This window comes from Petaurus breviceps, unplaced genomic scaffold, assembly GCF_028583685.1.
Source record: "Petaurus breviceps papuanus isolate PSGF00001 unplaced genomic scaffold, PetGlider_PUasm1.0 189, whole genome shotgun sequence".
NCBI lineage: Eukaryota > Metazoa > Chordata > Mammalia > Diprotodontia > Petauridae > Petaurus > Petaurus breviceps.
The window spans coordinates 36,446,887-36,464,358 of NW_027185809.1; the positions used below are offsets into that span (position 1 = coordinate 36,446,887).

Below are 17,472 nucleotides of genomic sequence, written 5' to 3' on the forward strand. Positions count from 1 at the left end.
GAATAGGTGAGGACAATAAGAAGTATTTGAAAATATGATTCAAGTATAAAGCATAAGAGACCTCAAAGTCTTATAGATTACACAGATGCTTTATTCTTATATGACAGGAATATTTTATTCAAGAAAAAAATCACACTGGCATGGCATGCAACTAATAACATCACAAAAAATAAAAGACCATTTTTATAGACAAGAAATGACTTGTTACTGATCTTGGAGTCATTCCTAAATCAATTGTTTGTATAAATAGGATGGCAGGCATGGGCAACACTGGGTTAGAATATAAACTCCTAAGTAAAATCTCACAGAAAAAAGATCACAAAAAGGTTATGATCACCTTGTAAAACAGAGAAGCAGTAAAGCCTAAAATTAACTTTAAAAAGCTTGGCAAGAAATACAACTTGGCAAAGTCGTTTTGAGGGCATTTGAGAATGAAAATGGAAAGAGGAAAACAAAGAAAAAAAATAGTAAAGATATTAAAAGATTGTCATAAACTTCACCATTAACGGAAAGTAGAGCCACCACACTTGGATGATAATACCACAGGCCTGGAGGTGATTATAGAGGAGGTAGAAATGGCACTTGAGAGAATAAAATAAGAAATGCAAATGTACCATGAGATTTCTGTTAGAGGAAACAATTTTAAAAGCATTGAGCGACTGATTCATATGACAGCTGAAGAAGGGGAGAATACTAAAAAGGATGGGAAAAATTTTTCAGGCCTTGTTAAAACAACAAAAAAGGTGACTGAGAAGAAAAGATAGTGATAGCCAATTAATCTATAGGCTTACTTTCCCTATCTATGAAATTTCTAAAGAATAATCTATATAAACATAAAGAGCATCCTTGATTAGGGTATTAGAAGGAAATAGGGATGATTTCAGAAAAACCTGGACTTTGATGAACTGATACAAAGTGAAGTGAACAGAACCAGGAGAACATCATACACAGTTACAGCAAAATTGTTCAATGAAGAACTGTGAATGACTTCGTTATTCTCAGAAATACAATGATCCAAGACAATCCCAAAGCACTAACAATGAAAAATATTATCTGCCTCTAGAGAAAGAACTGAGACTGATTGAATACAGATTGAAGCATGCTATTTTTCACTCTTTCCTTCATGTTTTTCTTTCATTTGAGTCTTCTTGTACAAAATGACTAATATGGAAATGTTTTATATAACTACACAAGTATAACCTTTATCTGATCGCTTACTGGCCCAGGGAGGGGGGAAGGGAGGAAAAAGATAAAATGTGGAACTCAAAACTTTAAAAATGTTTTTAAAATTTTTTTAAAAAGAAGGAAACAAGAGTGCTCTGCTGAGGCCAGCTGGAGGCCTCTGCTAACTTTCTGTCCTAAACTGTTGGTCACTGTGGGTCCCCACCTTCCTTCTCCACTTTTCTTCTCCTCTGCCTCCGCCTTTCTGCCCCCGCCTCTGGTGGAGAGTTGGCTGATCGGCGGCTGGTGTCCCGAGTCAACGGCACCTGGGGCGGGATGGTGCAGCAGAGCCGGGTTACTGTGTTGTATTTTGCAAGAAGTGCTGAATTAGCAGGTGTTCGTTCAGAGACCATTTCTGTCCCACAACAAATAAAGTCTCTGAAGCTGTCAGTAGAGATTGAAAGTCGACATCCTAGGTTAGCTGATGTAAGAGATCAGGTGATATTTGCTGTTCGTCAGGAATATGTCCAGCTTGGAGATCAACTCCTGTTCTTACAACCAGGTGACGAAATTGCAGTTATTCCCCCCATTAGCAGAGGATAATAACTCTGGGCTGTTGGGGGAATCTATGAGTGCAATTGAAGACAAATCTAAAGACATAATCAAAATTACTTCTAAGAAGCTCTCAGTAGATGAAGTCTCACAGTTGGTGATTTCTCTTGTCTGTGGAGCTGTGTCTCTGTTCATGAGGACTACAAGAAATAACTTTGAAGGAAAAAAAGTTGTTAGTTTAGAATATGAAGCATATGTGCCAATGGCAGAAGCTGAAGTCAGAAAAATATGTGTCGCTGTTAGACAGCAGTAGCCAGTCAGGCATATAGCCGTGTGCCATTGGCTTGGCTTAGTTCTAGTAACAGACGCAAGTGTGGTCATTGCTGTGTCTTCAGCACACAGGGCTGCATCCCTTGAAGCTGTAAAATATATTATCGATGCATTAAAAGCCAATGTTCCAATTTGGAAAAAGGAACTATATGAAGAAACATCATCTTGGAAAAGAAACAAAGAATGCTTTAGGACAAAAAAGGACTAATTTTTACTGAAGGAACATTTAGGGCTCTAAAAATTGTTTCATTTACTATAATTGAACATTGTTTCCCTTTATTTCTGAGCCTTTTTGATCTTTCTGAGGCACTAAGATAAAATGAATAGAGTTAAACTTCATGTCTAACTCTTGTTAGGCATTTTGACTGTTGCAAAATTATAATAACCTCTCAGAACCTCACTTTTCTCTCATTTTAATTAGGTATGATATTACCTAATTTACAGGGTTATGAGCAGGAAAATGTTTGGTAAACTTTAAACTGCTATGTAAATTTAAATTTAATTTAATTCAACAAGGTCATGATATTTGACCAAAGGCAGGTTTTCTTATAGCATCCCAGTGAGACAGCAAGGAAAAATTCTAGGGGGATTTAGGAATAAGAGAAGTTGGAATGAATAATGACATGATTTATATTTATGGAGTGATAAGAGAAGTAAGTATGTTCTATTACTGTTAGAGCCGCAAGTGTGAGAGACACTGTGGCAGTCACAAGATGTCAGAGGGAGTGCACGTGACCTCTGAGGGGCAGGGACTTGGAGACGTGGAGGCCGACTCTGCCGGGCAGTAAAGGCCAACGTGGCACTGAGCGTGCTCCATAAACACGGGCTCCTCTTAACACATACTCCTTTGCCCTGCACTCAGGAGAGTGCGCGATTGGCGATTGGCTCCCACATGTCGTGTGGCAGGGTGGCGGCCGGAGGGGGTGCGCATGGCTTTCTGAGGGATGCTGTTGTGACAGCTTTGCCTGGGGGTTAACGAACCAGGGATAAGGGAGTTTTGGGCACAGTGACGTGAGAGTGATACTCTACGTGTCAGCGCCTAAAGGACTTCTGTGAAGGACGTTGCTCCTTTGTCTCATATGACGTACTTGGGAGAGAACATGATTGGCCCCGAAACGCGGGCCCCTGCAAGGTTTATAATTAGAGGAGATAGAGGAAGTGAGTTAGTTCCTGCTTAGTTCCAGTTCTACCTGGAAGTAAGGGAGTTCCTGCTTAGTTCCAGTTCCGCCTGGAAGTGAGGGAGTTCCTGTGCCTGTTCCTGCTTGCTTGTTGTGCTGTTAAGATGTAACCGAATAAACAGCTTTGCATCATACTTTCCGTGTCCTGGGTGTTCTGTGGGGGTAAGTTCTTCTTGGAGACAAGAAGCCAGAGACGTCCGAAGACCGGGTATAAGGTAAGACATGGCCGGAGTTGGGACCGGGAACCCAACATATTACCAAACTAATTTTGTGTCTGCCTACAGGTATGTGCCTCCCCTTCCCTTTTACTTATACCTCCATCTAGAAGATCAGTATTGTACTAGTAAAGTTGGAATGGGGGCCCCAGTATAATTATTTTCTGCTCTATTGATTTGGAGTATGAAACCAAGGAACAAAGAAATTTAAAGTTGAAATAAATACTTCAATCAATAAAAAAAAAGAAGGAAATACACAAATATTACAAAGTAGATCACCATCACATGAATGATTGAGATAAAAAGAATACAAGGTCCCACTGTACCTATTATTTATTGATAATAAAAAAAAAGCATTTGATTCAGTAAAATGCTTCATTAAAGGCTCTCTTCTAAAACTGTCTCCCCTTCATGCATAAAAATTATTAATGATTTCTTGAAAAATATAACAGAGACAACCTTGTACAATGACACTGATCACAATAACAAGGAAAGCATATACTACAGAGCCTCTTAGATGAGATCCAAAAACACTCCAAAGACTTTGAAACCAAGAAGATGAAAAATACCTGTTGGAACAGGCAAATACACAACTGAGCTATAAATTGGTATAGACATTCTAAAAAGCAATCTGGAACAATGCTCCCAAAGTAAACAAATTGTGTCACAACACTATCAGGCCTATATCCCAGAGAGATCAAAGAAAGAAGAAAAAGAACCATGTGTACACAAATATTCATAGCAACTCTTTTTGTAGTACCAGACAGCTGGAAACTAGAGAGTATCTATCAACTGGGGAATAGTTGAACAAATTATGGCATAAGAATGTTAAGAATTACTGAACCATAAGAAATAATGAAAGGGAAGATCTCAGAGAAACCTGGGAAGATTTGTCTGAACTACAGAGTTAAATGAGGAGAACAATTTATACAATGACAACAGTGCAAAGAAAAACAACTTTGAAAGACTTAAGAAATCTGATCAATAACTATTCTATAATCAATAATAATGTATTATATAATTATATGATCAAAAATAATAATAATCTCAATTCCTGAGTACTAATGATGAAGCATACTGCCTATCTTCTGACAGATTATCGACTCAAGATGAGTTGTAGTATATATATAAATAGAGTATCTAGTATATGAGCACACAGCATATATACTCATATAGCATATATACGTGGCCAATGTGGGGATTTATCTAGGTTGACTATGCATACTTATTACAAGGGTTTTTGTTTTTCTTTCAAATTAGGGGTTGCTGGGAGGCAGAGTAGGGTTAGGTACAGGATTCCCATTCCAAAATGAGAAAAGAACAGAAAGTCAGAAGGAATAATAGACGAGATAGATGATTTTTAAAATTACATGAATTCATTATATACTTAAAGAAAAAAGGGATTTTCAGTTTCATGTGCAATCCTCTTCTATTCTATAGTGTGCATATACATGGAGAAATAGTTATTTTATTTCACGGTAAATTCAGATTTTTTTTTTTAAATCCCCAAAAAATAAGAATGAAAATAAGTCAAATGAAGATTTATTGTCTAAATTACTACATGGACTTTGATGGACAACATATAGAACTTATCCATCTGTGTGTGCGTGTGTGTGTATGTATGTATGTATTTATTCTGGATAGTTGTTGTAAATGGACAATAAGTTGGGCTCCAACTTAAACAGGAGAAAGCAAGTATGCTTGTCAGAAGATAGTTCAAATCCGGCCTCAGACACTTAATACAAAAACTAGCTGTGTGACCTTCGGCAAGTCATTTAACCCCAATTGCCATGCAAAAAAGAAAAAAAGATAGTAGGCTAGTTGTTCAGTCATTTCAGAGTCTTCACTAGAGCAGTTTGCCATTCCCTTCTCCAGTTAATTTTTAAGATGAGGAACTGAGATGAACAAAGTTAACTGACTAGTCCAGGATCACACAGCTTGTGTCTGAGTACAGATTTGAACTCATGAAGATAAGTCTTCCTGATTCCAAGCTCAGTACACTCTACCCACTCGTAGCCTAGGAAAACAAGTAAAGCAACTAGATTTCTTAACTAGACAGAAAGACCCTACAGAGAAGAGGAAGAAGGATGGGACACAAAGCATGCCATTTAAGTTCTCTCAGCAAAGGTAGTATGTGTATAGACTGTGGTTATTTTAGAATTAGTTTTGCATTTTATATAAACTTGTCGATTCTGTCCTTGTATTTTACTTCACTCTTCATCACCAAATAAAGTTCATTATGAAGAACTGCAACCTTGTCTAGGGGAATGTCTGTCACACAAAGACTAGGAGAGGAGAACTAAAAACTCTAATGTGACAGTAGTACCAGTGGTGGAAGATGAGAGTTAAATTATTAGGTATTAGGAAAAACAAAAAGGCAGTTGTAAATGTTGCTCTTTTACAATACAGGATATTCCATCACAGAAAGTAAATGTAGAAAGTAATTATATAAATGCAAAGTACTCAAGAGTCACCTACTCACAGGTTTAGACCAAGCAAACCTCCTCCATTCTGGGTTGGAAGGGCAGGATTGGTCCTATTGACAACAATTCTGGCTCAAAGTAAAGCAGTTGCAATGGTACAAATAATTCCTTAAATACAATACTTTCCAGTGTGAACTACTCAATTCCCCTTGGTATTCAAAATGGAGACTGTTTCCATGCCTTTGCACTGAGAGGAATGCTAATTATTTCAAAGTGGCATAAGCTATTGAAATGACCCTTCAAAACCATTTTTGCTGAAATAATCTTTTGCTGGAATCTTATTAAAATGAACCAGCCTCTCACCACAGCATGCCACACAGAGTACAGAGAACAGCTTATAGCTCTGTAGTAGTCACAGAAAGTAGGCTATAATCACAAACAACTACTTCTAAAAAATTCCTTCCATTAGCAGGAAATTGTTTTTTAAAGAGTCAAGAGTAACATTTGTCTGAGTATGAAAGAAAATAATTTAATTTCTTATATAAGTATTGAAGGCATTGGCAAGACATGCCACCCAGGGTACAACACAAAGTGAATCAAAATGAGGGATATTTGAAAATACTTTTTATAGATGCATATATTTTTAATGCAAGAAATTCCATTTTCCAAAGCATTTAAGTACTTATTTTGTGATGGTCAATAAATGTATTACAGTAAAGGTTCAGAGAAACTTGGGCAATGAAGTATAAACTAATACAGAGCAACACAAGTAGAACCAAAAGAACAAGTTACACAATGATCATCATAATAAAGGAAAATAACATTGAAAAGATCTTTACATCAATCTTGACTTCAGAGGACTGATAGTAAAGTCTGCTTCCTCCTCTCAGGAGACAGGTATAGAATAATGCAGATGTTATCAGATATCATGGGTGAATTCATTTGTTTTGCTTAGTTGTACTCTGTTACAAGGAAGTTCTACTTGTGGGTATATAGGGAGGAGTTACTGGGAAGTGAGAGCAATTTTTTTAAAAAAGCATCAACAAAACATTTAAATGAAATAGGAAGCAATCACTAAAAGTTAAGACAAAAATCATGCTAGATTAACCTTATTTCTTTTTCTGATAGAATTACTAGACTTGCAGTCAGGGAAATATAGTTTTATTAGTGTATTTCAGCAAGGTATTTGACAAAGTATTTCATGGGACATTTTGGACAAGATGGAAAAATATAGATCAAATAATGGTAATTAAGTGAATTTATAACTTGTTAAATGATTGTACCCAAAGAACATGTTCATTAGTAGAATGTTACAATTAAGTTAAGGAATATCTCTACTACTGATAACACCTCTCCTCCAATGTACTTTTATTCTTTACATTTTAATCAATGTCTTAGATGAATATATACAAAGCATAACTATCAAATGTTCCAATGACATGTAGTTGAATGGGTTAACTAATATGGTATATAACAAGCAGAATCTAAAAAGGTCTTGGCACTTTATGAGAATGGACTCCTAATATTATGAATTTCAATAAGAATAATTGTAAAATCTTACTCTTTGGTTCAAAAAAATTAATTGCCCAAGTTCAGGATAGGCAGTTCATGTGAAAAAAAAACTCAGAGTTTTGACTTCATGCTCAATGAACCAGTGTAAAATAGTTGCCAAAAGAGCTAATTCTAAAACTGAATTAATAGAAATGTTAATGTAACGCTGCTGTATGTTGGCCTAGAAAATATCTAAATTGTGCTTAGTTCTGAGCATCTTAACTTTTAAGCAAAGATTGGGAGGGACAGGGCAGAAAACATGCCAGTTGTCTTCTAGTATTCAAAAGGTTGTCATGCAGCAGAGGGATTGGATGTGTTCTGATTGTTTCCAGAGGATAAGAGTAGCAGATGAAATTGGTGATGTAGCCTCAATATGAGGAAAACTTCTAAACAATTAATTCTATCCACAATTGGAATGGGCTGCCTTGGGAGTTCATATATTCCCCTTCACTAGAGATCTTCATTTAACGATTGGCTGACCACTTTCTAGGCATTTTGCAGAAATGAGGTCTGTTCAGGCACAGGTTGAACTAAATGGTTTCTGTGATCCTTTTCAGTTCTTAACATTATCTCAGGATGAAGTTATTCCATAGGTCTTTGTATTAAACACTTTCAAATCCTATCGGCCCCTTTAGACTAAAGAAAATGCTTATCAGTACCAAACAAGTCAACAATGTTTGAAACCAAAAGCTTTTTCAGAGAATATACCATATCCTTTTAATGAATATGTTTATGACCTAGCCTTTGCTAGGCAATTTCACTACAAAGTACTCCCAGAAGTTTTAATGGTGTTTCAAAAGGCAAGTCCCAATCCTAGAACTCATGTTAGAAGTTACTGACTCAACAAATCTTATGTAGTATTTTCAGGGCCATCTTAGATGAAACTACAGAAGTACACCTAATTCTTCCTGCTCATGCATGTTTTCCTTTTGCCAATAACTTGAAGGAACAATAGTGGAGATCTACTGGAACAGTACTCCAACTTCTAGGCTTCCTTCAAACCTGTTCCAGCTTAGACTTCAGCCATTGTTTCTGATGTATAAATGTAGAGAAGTAATGAATGAATACAGCAGTAGAGGTATGGCCAGGCTTCTGCTCATCTTCTGTATAATGTAGTGAAGAACCCTGTTGCCAGATGCACTCAGTATTTCCTTCAAACTTTCCCTCAAAATCCATTCTCAACCACAAAAAAAAGATCCATTCTCATCTTCAATTACCCAAATTTGGATGTTACAGTGGACCTTGGAATCCTATGGCAAAATGTTACTTAATTTTTTCCCTTGTTTTTTTTTTTCCTTTTCTTAAAAACTTAAAAAAAATTTTTTCAGAGTTAATTCCAAAACAAAAATGTCAAGCTAAGTCACAGGAGACTTTCCAGAGTATGCTGATGATCACTGCTGAGAGGCTCAGCTATTTGCACAATCCAAAACCTAATAATAATCAATCATATGATTAAGCTCAGAAAAACATTAGGTTCTTTGCTATTAATATAATAATTTCATTTGAGCTACTATCTTAAATTTTTAAATACAAATACATTAAATAAGATACAAAGTATTTACTTTGGAAAGAAATTGAGAGGCATTAAAGAACATTTCAATACATAAAGATTTGAAGGGGGTTGTTAAAATAGGTTACATTTTAATTATTTTGCTTTGGATTTCATGATAAAATACAGTACTTCCCATGGGGCAGCTCCCAGATATACCACTAGCACCACCAGCATCTTTGCACTACTACCATCCTTTCCCCTACCTCTTATCTAATTCCTCTTTTAATCTCTTAATTTTCTGCTGCTGCCACCACCAAGGAAGTAAAAAGAAAGGGGGGGGGGGAGAGAAAAAGAGTTGAAAATTTCTGTTAACTAATTCAACATTGACCTTTACTTAAAGAATGTAAAATATCAAAGTACAAACTAACCAACTTCTACCAGGCCATGAACAATATTTTAAGCCATCAATGAGAATGTTTCAAACATTAGATATCAGTGAAAAATAAAGGTTCTAATTTTAGCTTCTGATTTCAATTCACTTCTTATCTTTAATATTTTAAGTTACTTAACTTTGAAAGGCATAAAATTTAGAATACATATGGGAAACCTGCACCCTCAAGACCACATTTGGCTTTTTCTAGGTCCATGAGTGTGGCCTTATGACTGAGTTCAAGTTTTCTAGAATAAAGCCTTTTCTTAAGCGGATTTGTTCTGTGAAGTTTGGATTCAGTCAAAAGGCTGTCCTTGAAGACCTAGAGGGCCACATGTGGCCTCAAGGCTGCAGGTTCCCCACCCCTAATTTAGACTATGTATTTAAATCAGCTGGACACCTGTCTGTAGAGACAGTTTGGTACAGGACCCGGTGTCAGGAAGACCTGGGTTCGAATCCCACTTCCAATACTTGTTAGCTATGTGACTGAGCAAATCACAGCAATATGTCTGTATTATCTACTTCACAGGGTTCTTGTGAGGTTCAAATCAGAAAATCTATGTAAAGTAATTTGCACTATACAAATTCAATAATTATCACATCTGATCTGAATTGTTTCCTTTACCTTCTCTTTTGAATTTATTATTCATTATAAGGGACAGCTCTTTGGTAGGGAAGAAAAAGGGAGATGAACATATTGGAAAATTAAAGTAATGAAAAGTATATCAATAATTTTTTTAGGTGGCACAGTGAATAGAACACCGGCCCTGGAGTCAGGAGGACCCGAGTTCAAATCTGGACTCAGACACTTAACACACACCAAAAAAACAAAACAAAAAAACTAGTTGTGTGACCTTGGGCAAGTTACTTAACCCCAATTGCCCTCCAAAAAGATATATATATATATATATATATATATATATATATATATATATATGTATATAATTTTTTTAACATAACATTAGGTTTTCAATAGAACAAGGTCTTAACCCAGGAACAATTAATACAAGAGTTCCATGTACCAAAAATTACAGTCTACAAGTAAACAAACTTTTTTGGTCATCTACCTAATTCCAAGAAAACCTAAAATAATTAAGTGGTATCCCTCTCCTAAGTATTCAAACTACTGAATTCCTTGGCACACCACTGAAATCTACTGTTTTCCCAATCACACAAGGTATAAATCAAACAAAATTGCTTCAAGGAAAATAATCAGTAATGTTTGTATATTCAAAGTAGTGATTTAATTCCATACTGTACAAACAAGTTAACTAGTTTTTTCAAACAAGTGATATCATAGATATCCATAGAATCTTATCAGTAAAAACATCAAGTCCCATTGGGTGATCTTAGTTGTATAGAAGCTTTCCTCCCTATCTACATTACTATTTTTCCTATGAAATTGCCCTATCTGAAAACTGATCAAATGACAGAACTGGAATTTCTCAAGCAAGTTCTTAAGAGGAAAACAAAGCCATCCAGTACTTTTTGTCCCTTTAATAATTGCACATGACAAAATGTCCAAACCAATTAAAATCGGGTCTGGAAATCTCTATGGAGATGAGAAAAATTAATAGATAACAAAGGCATAGGCTGAAACCATCTGTTGTAGTCCACCCATTCTCAATTATCTTTAATAGAATATGGTCATTGCCAACTTTTATGTCCCAAATCTTATTTAGGCATGAATGACTTCATGCTAGGCATCAAAAAAATTAGGTTCAATCAATACAGAAGAAAATGCAAGGTACAAATCACTTTGTATACTTCTACCTCTCTCCTTGCCAAAGGAAAGCTAAAATTGGTTCCAGACAATCAGGGAAGCAAATAAAAACAATCTCTGAATTTTTTTCATGGATCCCCTCAGGAACCAGGGAATTCAGGTTATACACATTCCTATAGGAACCAAAATCCAAAGCCCATCCTACCTAAACCTCCAGGTTTGCCACAGATAGAAGTGAGCCACAGCCAACTCATTCAGCATACAAACTCTCTGAGTTGAATCAGTTAAGAAAAATAAGTCCAGCATAATTGTGGCTTTTTTCTCCATTCCTAGAGAATATTCAATTCCTAGATTCAAGTCATTATTAATAGATTTATCACTTACATGTGATCTCATCTGATTCTCATAACAATCCTGAGAAGGCAAGTACTGCAAGTATTAACTGAATACAGTAACTCATTCATAATTAATCCCTATTCCTGATGTGACTGCAGACCTGAAAAAAACAATGGATAAATTGCTCTCCCAAAAAAGAGCTGAAGGAAAAAATGAAACTGGGTGCAAAGATGCTTCAAATAAGCCAAACATTCTTTCTTTTTTTCCCCTTTGGGCAAGACAATTAGGGTTAAGTGATTTGCCCGGGGTTACGGAGTTAATAAGTGTAAAGCATCTGAGGCCACATTTGAACTCAGGTCCTCCTGACTCCAGGGCCAGTGCTCTATCTACTCCACCACCTAGCTGCTCCCAAACATTCATTCAAGATTTGAAATTAAAATGTTTATGCAAAACTATTGGCAACAAACACCAAAAATTACAAAAATGACACATATAATTAAAAAGAAAAAGACTAATGGAATGTCACTGTAAATGGAATTAGATCAGGATTTTAGGAAAAATAGGGATGTTAGGTTCATAAGTACCAGTCACTACAATTTAAGTGATTCAAATTTATGCTTAACATAAATAAAATTATATCTCAAACAACATCACATTGCATGCTATCAATGTACAATCTCCCTTCAGTGAGGAGAATACTATGTATCTCATTACCCAGTCTTTATCCTGTTGGCCAAATCCTTAAGAGGTTTAACTTCACTTGGATTCAGTCTTTGACAAACACTCTAGTTTATAAAACACTATGAAAACGAATATATAAAATATTGTTAGAAGAGAAAGCATTACCCTACATTACTAAGAAAAATAAACCAGAAGTATCTAAGAAAAATTTTCAAGTTTCTGCATGTGTTTCCCCTCTGTGAAGGAAAAAAAATTGAGAAATTAAGAAAAAGTAGGTTGTTGTCTGCTCTTATTGTAATTCATTAGTATTTTTCTTTGTCATTTAGAGTGTTAACAGTTCACACACAAAGAGGAATATATGTTTTCATATAAGCTGTAGTATACAGTTAACATAAGCCTTAGAAGGCAAGGCAGATGGCTCTTTTTTCCCATAAAAATCATTCATTCCGCTTCTCTTCTACATTATAATTAACCATCTTGTATAAGGCATGCAATATTTCTATTAAGAATTCTTCCTACTTGTCTATGAATTAGAACTACTCTCTCCTGGTTTTCCTCCTATCTTTCAGACTGCTCCTGGGTCAGTCTCCTTTGCTGGTTCCTCATTCAGATTACACTATCTATCTATCTGTATGTATGTATGTATGTATGTATGTATGTATGTATGTGTGTGTGTGTGTGTGTGTATATATATATATATATATATATATATATATATATATATATATATATATATATATATCTCATAGGTATCTTGCAGGGTTCTATCCTAGGTCCTTCTCTCCTGCATCTATACTACTTCACTGGGTGATCACATTAGCTCCCAAGGATTTAATCACCATTTCTATACTAACTATCCTCAAAGCTACCTGTCCTACCCTAAACTCTTTTCTGACCACCAAGCTCTCCATTTTCCATCAGCTATTTTGTTTTGACTGGGAGCATCACAGACCCCACATATACACACAAGGTACCCTCTGATTCCTTTTTCACCTTCCTCTAGTATATTGTCTTTCCCCATGTGATTGCAAGCTCCTTGAGGTCAAAGATTGTCTTTTTTTTCTTATTGTTTTATTATTCTTATTCTATTTCTTATCCCATGTCTAACAAATGGCCTGGCATATAGCAAGAACATAATGTTTGTTGACTAATTATTGACATATTTCTCATCCCCAACTGCCTTTCAGAGATCTCAATCTGGATGTCCAGTACACATATTAAACTCAATATGTCCAAAATGGAACTTATTATCTTTCCCCCTAAATCTGCCACCCTCCCCACTCCTTACGTTCCCTATTACTATTGAGGACAACCTCCTAGTCCCTCAGGCTCCGAAACTAGAAGTCATCCTGGATTCCTTACTCCCTCTTCCCCCAGGGGGGTGTTGCCAATATCCAAGCTATTGCCAAGGCTTGTCAATTTCAACTTTGCAACATATCTCAAATAAGCTTCCTTCTCTCCTGTGACAATGCCACCACTCTAGTGCAGGTCCTTATCACCTCATGCCTGGACTACTCTAATAGCCAGCTGTGGGCATAGAAGATCTGCTTACCTCAAGTCTTCCCCCACTCCAATTCATCATCTATACACCGATTAAAGTCATATTCCTAAAATACAATCCGGATGCTTTCTCTCTCTCTCTCTCTCTCTCTCTCTCTCTCTCTCTCTCTCTCTCTCAACTCCAGTGGCTCCCTATTGCCCCCAGAAGCAGACACATTCTATCATTCAAAGTCTTTCACATTCTTGTCCTTTCCAGTTACCTTTCCAGTCTTCTTACATTGGCTTCCTGGCTATTTCAAGAACAAGACACTCCGACTCTTCATTTCAGGTAATTTCTCTGACTGTCCCTAATGTCTGGAGTGCTCTCCCTTCTCCACTCCTCCTTCTGACCTCCCTGGTTTCCTTTAAGTCCCACACTGGAAGCCTTCCCTAATCCCTCTTGATTCTAGTGCCTTTCCTCTATCCTGTATATAGCTTGTTTGTACACACTAATTTACTTCTCTCCCCCATTAGACTGTAAACTCCTTGGGGACATGGACTGTCCTTTGTCTTTTATTGTATCTCCTGCACTTAGCACAGTGCCTGGAATATAGAGGGTGCTTAATAAACACTTATTAATGGACTGAAAATACTAAAAGATCTTTAAGAGTCTGAAAGTAGGCAAAAAAACAAATAAAAATAGGTGTTTTTGTAGATTTCAGGAAAAAAAATAACAAAATTTTAGAACTTAAGAAGTACTCAAGAGGTGGCTAGGTGGTATAGTGAATAGAGCACCAGCCCTGGAGTCGGGAGGACCTGAGCAAATTTGGCCTCAAACACTTAACACTTACTAGCCCTGTGACCTTGGACAAGTCACTTAACCCCAACTGCCCTGCCTTCCCACCTCCAAAAAAGCAGCAAAAAAAAAAAAGTCCTCAAGAATTCTTCTATTTTATTGGTGTAATAACAGTTTCTTACCCAAAATCACACAAAACCAAAAGTGGAATCATTTTTTAATGTGCTGAGATATCTGAATTTGGGGGTTCCAATTTTCCAACAATTCTCCCTTTAATTTTCTTTCTTTTTTTTTTTTTTAAAGCAATTGAGGTTAAGTAACTTGCTCAAGGTTACACCGCCAGTTATTTCTGGGTGTGGTGCTAAGTATCTGAGCCCGGATTTGATCCCAGGTCATCCTGACTCTGGGGCTGGTGCTCTTACTCACTGTGCTACCTGGCCGCTGCTCTCCCTTTAATTTTCATATCCTCTCCACTTAAAAATGCTTTACAAAAGCAATTTTTTGTGATGTCTTTGAAACAATCAATACTTAGTAGAAGCTAAAAAGCTGTTATTTTATTGCATGCCATCTTCAGGAGGGGGAAGTGGATGAAGGGGGATTTAAAACTTATGGAAGTGAATGTTTAAAACTAAAAAGAAATAAGCTTATTATTTTTAAAAAGTTGTTATTTCTATTGATTAGAGAAATGTAAATCAAAACAACTCTGAGGTACCACATCTCACCAGTCAGATTGGCTAAGATGACAACACAGGAAAATGACAAATGCTGCAGAGGATGTAGACAAATTGGAACACTAATGCATTGCTGGTGGAGTTGTGAACTGATCCAACCATTCTGGAGAGCAATCTGGAATTATGCCCCAAAAAGCTATAAATAATTTCATACCCTTTGACCCAGCAATACAACTTCTAGGGTTGTATTGCAAAGAGATCATAGAAGTGGGAGGAAGACCCATATGTACAAAAATATTTATAGCAGCTCTTTTTGTGGTGGCAAAGAATTGGAAATTAAGGGGATTCCCATCAATTGGGGAATGGCTGAACAAGTTGTGGTATATGCATGTAATGGAATACTATTGTGCTATAAGAAACAAGGAGCAGATGGACTTCATATTTACCTGGAGAGGCTTATACAAACTGATGCTGAGTGAGAAGAGTAGAGCTAGGAGAAATTTGTACACAATTACAGATACAATGTTACGTGTGACAACCAACTTTGATAGACTGAACTCGTCTCAGCAATTCAGGTTATAAGTCAACCCTAAAAGTCTCATGATGGAGAGAGATGTCTACATCCAGCGAAAGAACTGAGTTTGAATCCAGATTGAAGCAAACCACTTGCTCTTCTTTTTCTTGTTTGGTTTTGTTTCCTCTTTCCCATTGTTCATTCCATCGGATACAATCCTTCTTTATAACCTGACCAATGTCTAATATGAAAGCATAAGCAGATCCTATACTTGATTGGATGCCGCCATGGGGAGGGGGGGAGAGAAAATTTGAAACTCAAGGAATTGTGGAACTGAATCAAGTAAACAAATTAATAAAGACCAAAAAATTAAAAAAAAAATAAAAAAGTTGTTATTTTAGTCCTTTGCCAAGAAAACTCAGATAATTATTTTGTTTTTAAATTTCTTTACTTGATGAATACTTTTCAAAGTGCCTGCCTATGGTTTCTCTCTTACTTTACTAACATGGGGAAAGGGAGGATATGAGTGTGAAAGTGCATATAATGTGAGATTTTTTTCAATATGTTAATTAGTTTGGGTGAACTTTATGGTTTTTTCTCATTTTCTCATTTATTTTTTAAATAAAGGACAGCTCTCCATGGAATAGGCATAGACACATTAAAAACAAAATTATCAATTTATTTTTTAAATGACTATTGCTTTGGTAACTAGGGATTTAGATTAATTCAATATATAATATTGAAATACTATAGGCCTTCAATTGCTACTGAAGAGTCTCACTTAAATCATGATAATATTGAGAATATCCTATTGCTGAGGTAAATTAGTTTACCTTGATCCACATGTCCATTTCTTTGTACTACAGTCACCAAAACTAACCAGTACTCCAGTTAGAAGGAACTAACTGTATTCCCAAACAGAAAATCTTTCCTAATCCATGGAAGATCTTCAGCAAGAATAAAAATGTATAAACACCACCCCAAGTTATCTTAGCTTTTTTTTTAAGTTCACTAGACTTCACAATGGATGTTTTGCACAAAAAGTTTCTTGCATTATTAAAAAAAAATTCAACTTCCTCAAGTTTCCTGGTGGTCTTCAAGATAGTTTGCTGAAAGTTATATGGATGAAGATGTTGTCAATTCTTTGTCCTCAACTGTAACAAATAAGAAAGGGCTTAATTTAAAGTCACAAATTAACCAAGATAGGCATGCATACCTCTCTGGAATGCAAAAAGTAAACAGAGCCTCTAATAACGCCACCCCCCCCCCCAACAGTCAATCATCCTTCCCAAATATTGCTTTTATACAAATTAAATCTGAACAAATTAACCATTTTGATCAAAGCACCACAAAGTTTCCAAGACACCAGACAATATTCTAAAAAGATACAATGACATTCTAAATAGATACCCTTGGATTTTCAAGGTCAAAAAAAAATCACCCTCCCAAAATATTTGACACCTTTACATGTAAATATTTGTCCCAGTTCCCTCTATGTGCCTCTCTAAAAAAGGTTGATGAGGACCAGAGGATTTAGAGCTGAATGAAGACTAAGAGATTAATACAAGCCTCTCATTTTCCAGATGAAGAAACTAAGGCCCCAAGAAATGAAATGATTTCACCAAGATCACACAGATAATAAAGAAGCAGAGGAGGGATTCAATTACTGTTCCAACTCCAAATCCAGTGCTTTTCCATTACACCACACATACTATGACCTATTATTTTGAAATCCTTTAGGTCTAGTTAACAAGTACCAGCATTTTATTGTTCTAAAAGCAAACGATATTTTAAGAAGAAACTCCTTGGGTGTTCCAAGACCTGGTCTCACAAGTTGTAAATAGTTACGATACTAGAACGTCTGCAGTCTTTAGATCTCCAGGACAAGCGTCACTGAGCCCTACTGAACTTGCTGCCTATTTTGCCTTGGGTATTCCTTG

General features: G+C 36.2%; 2 protein-coding genes across 3 annotated transcripts in view; one reads left to right on the top strand and one right to left on the bottom strand.

Annotated features, from left to right (window-relative positions):
* Positions 1-17,472, bottom strand: part of SPTLC2 (serine palmitoyltransferase long chain base subunit 2) — a 173,847-nt gene that overhangs the window by 146,352 nt on the left and 10,023 nt on the right. The gene's annotated exons all lie outside the window — the stretch shown is intronic.
* On the top strand, positions 1,363-2,418 carry LOC138164461 (molybdopterin synthase sulfur carrier subunit-like). The gene has a single exon (XM_069092314.1). The coding sequence runs from the start codon at positions 1,498-1,500 to the stop codon at positions 1,762-1,764; it is 267 nt and encodes an 88-aa protein (XP_068948415.1). The 5' UTR covers positions 1,363-1,497; the 3' UTR covers positions 1,765-2,418.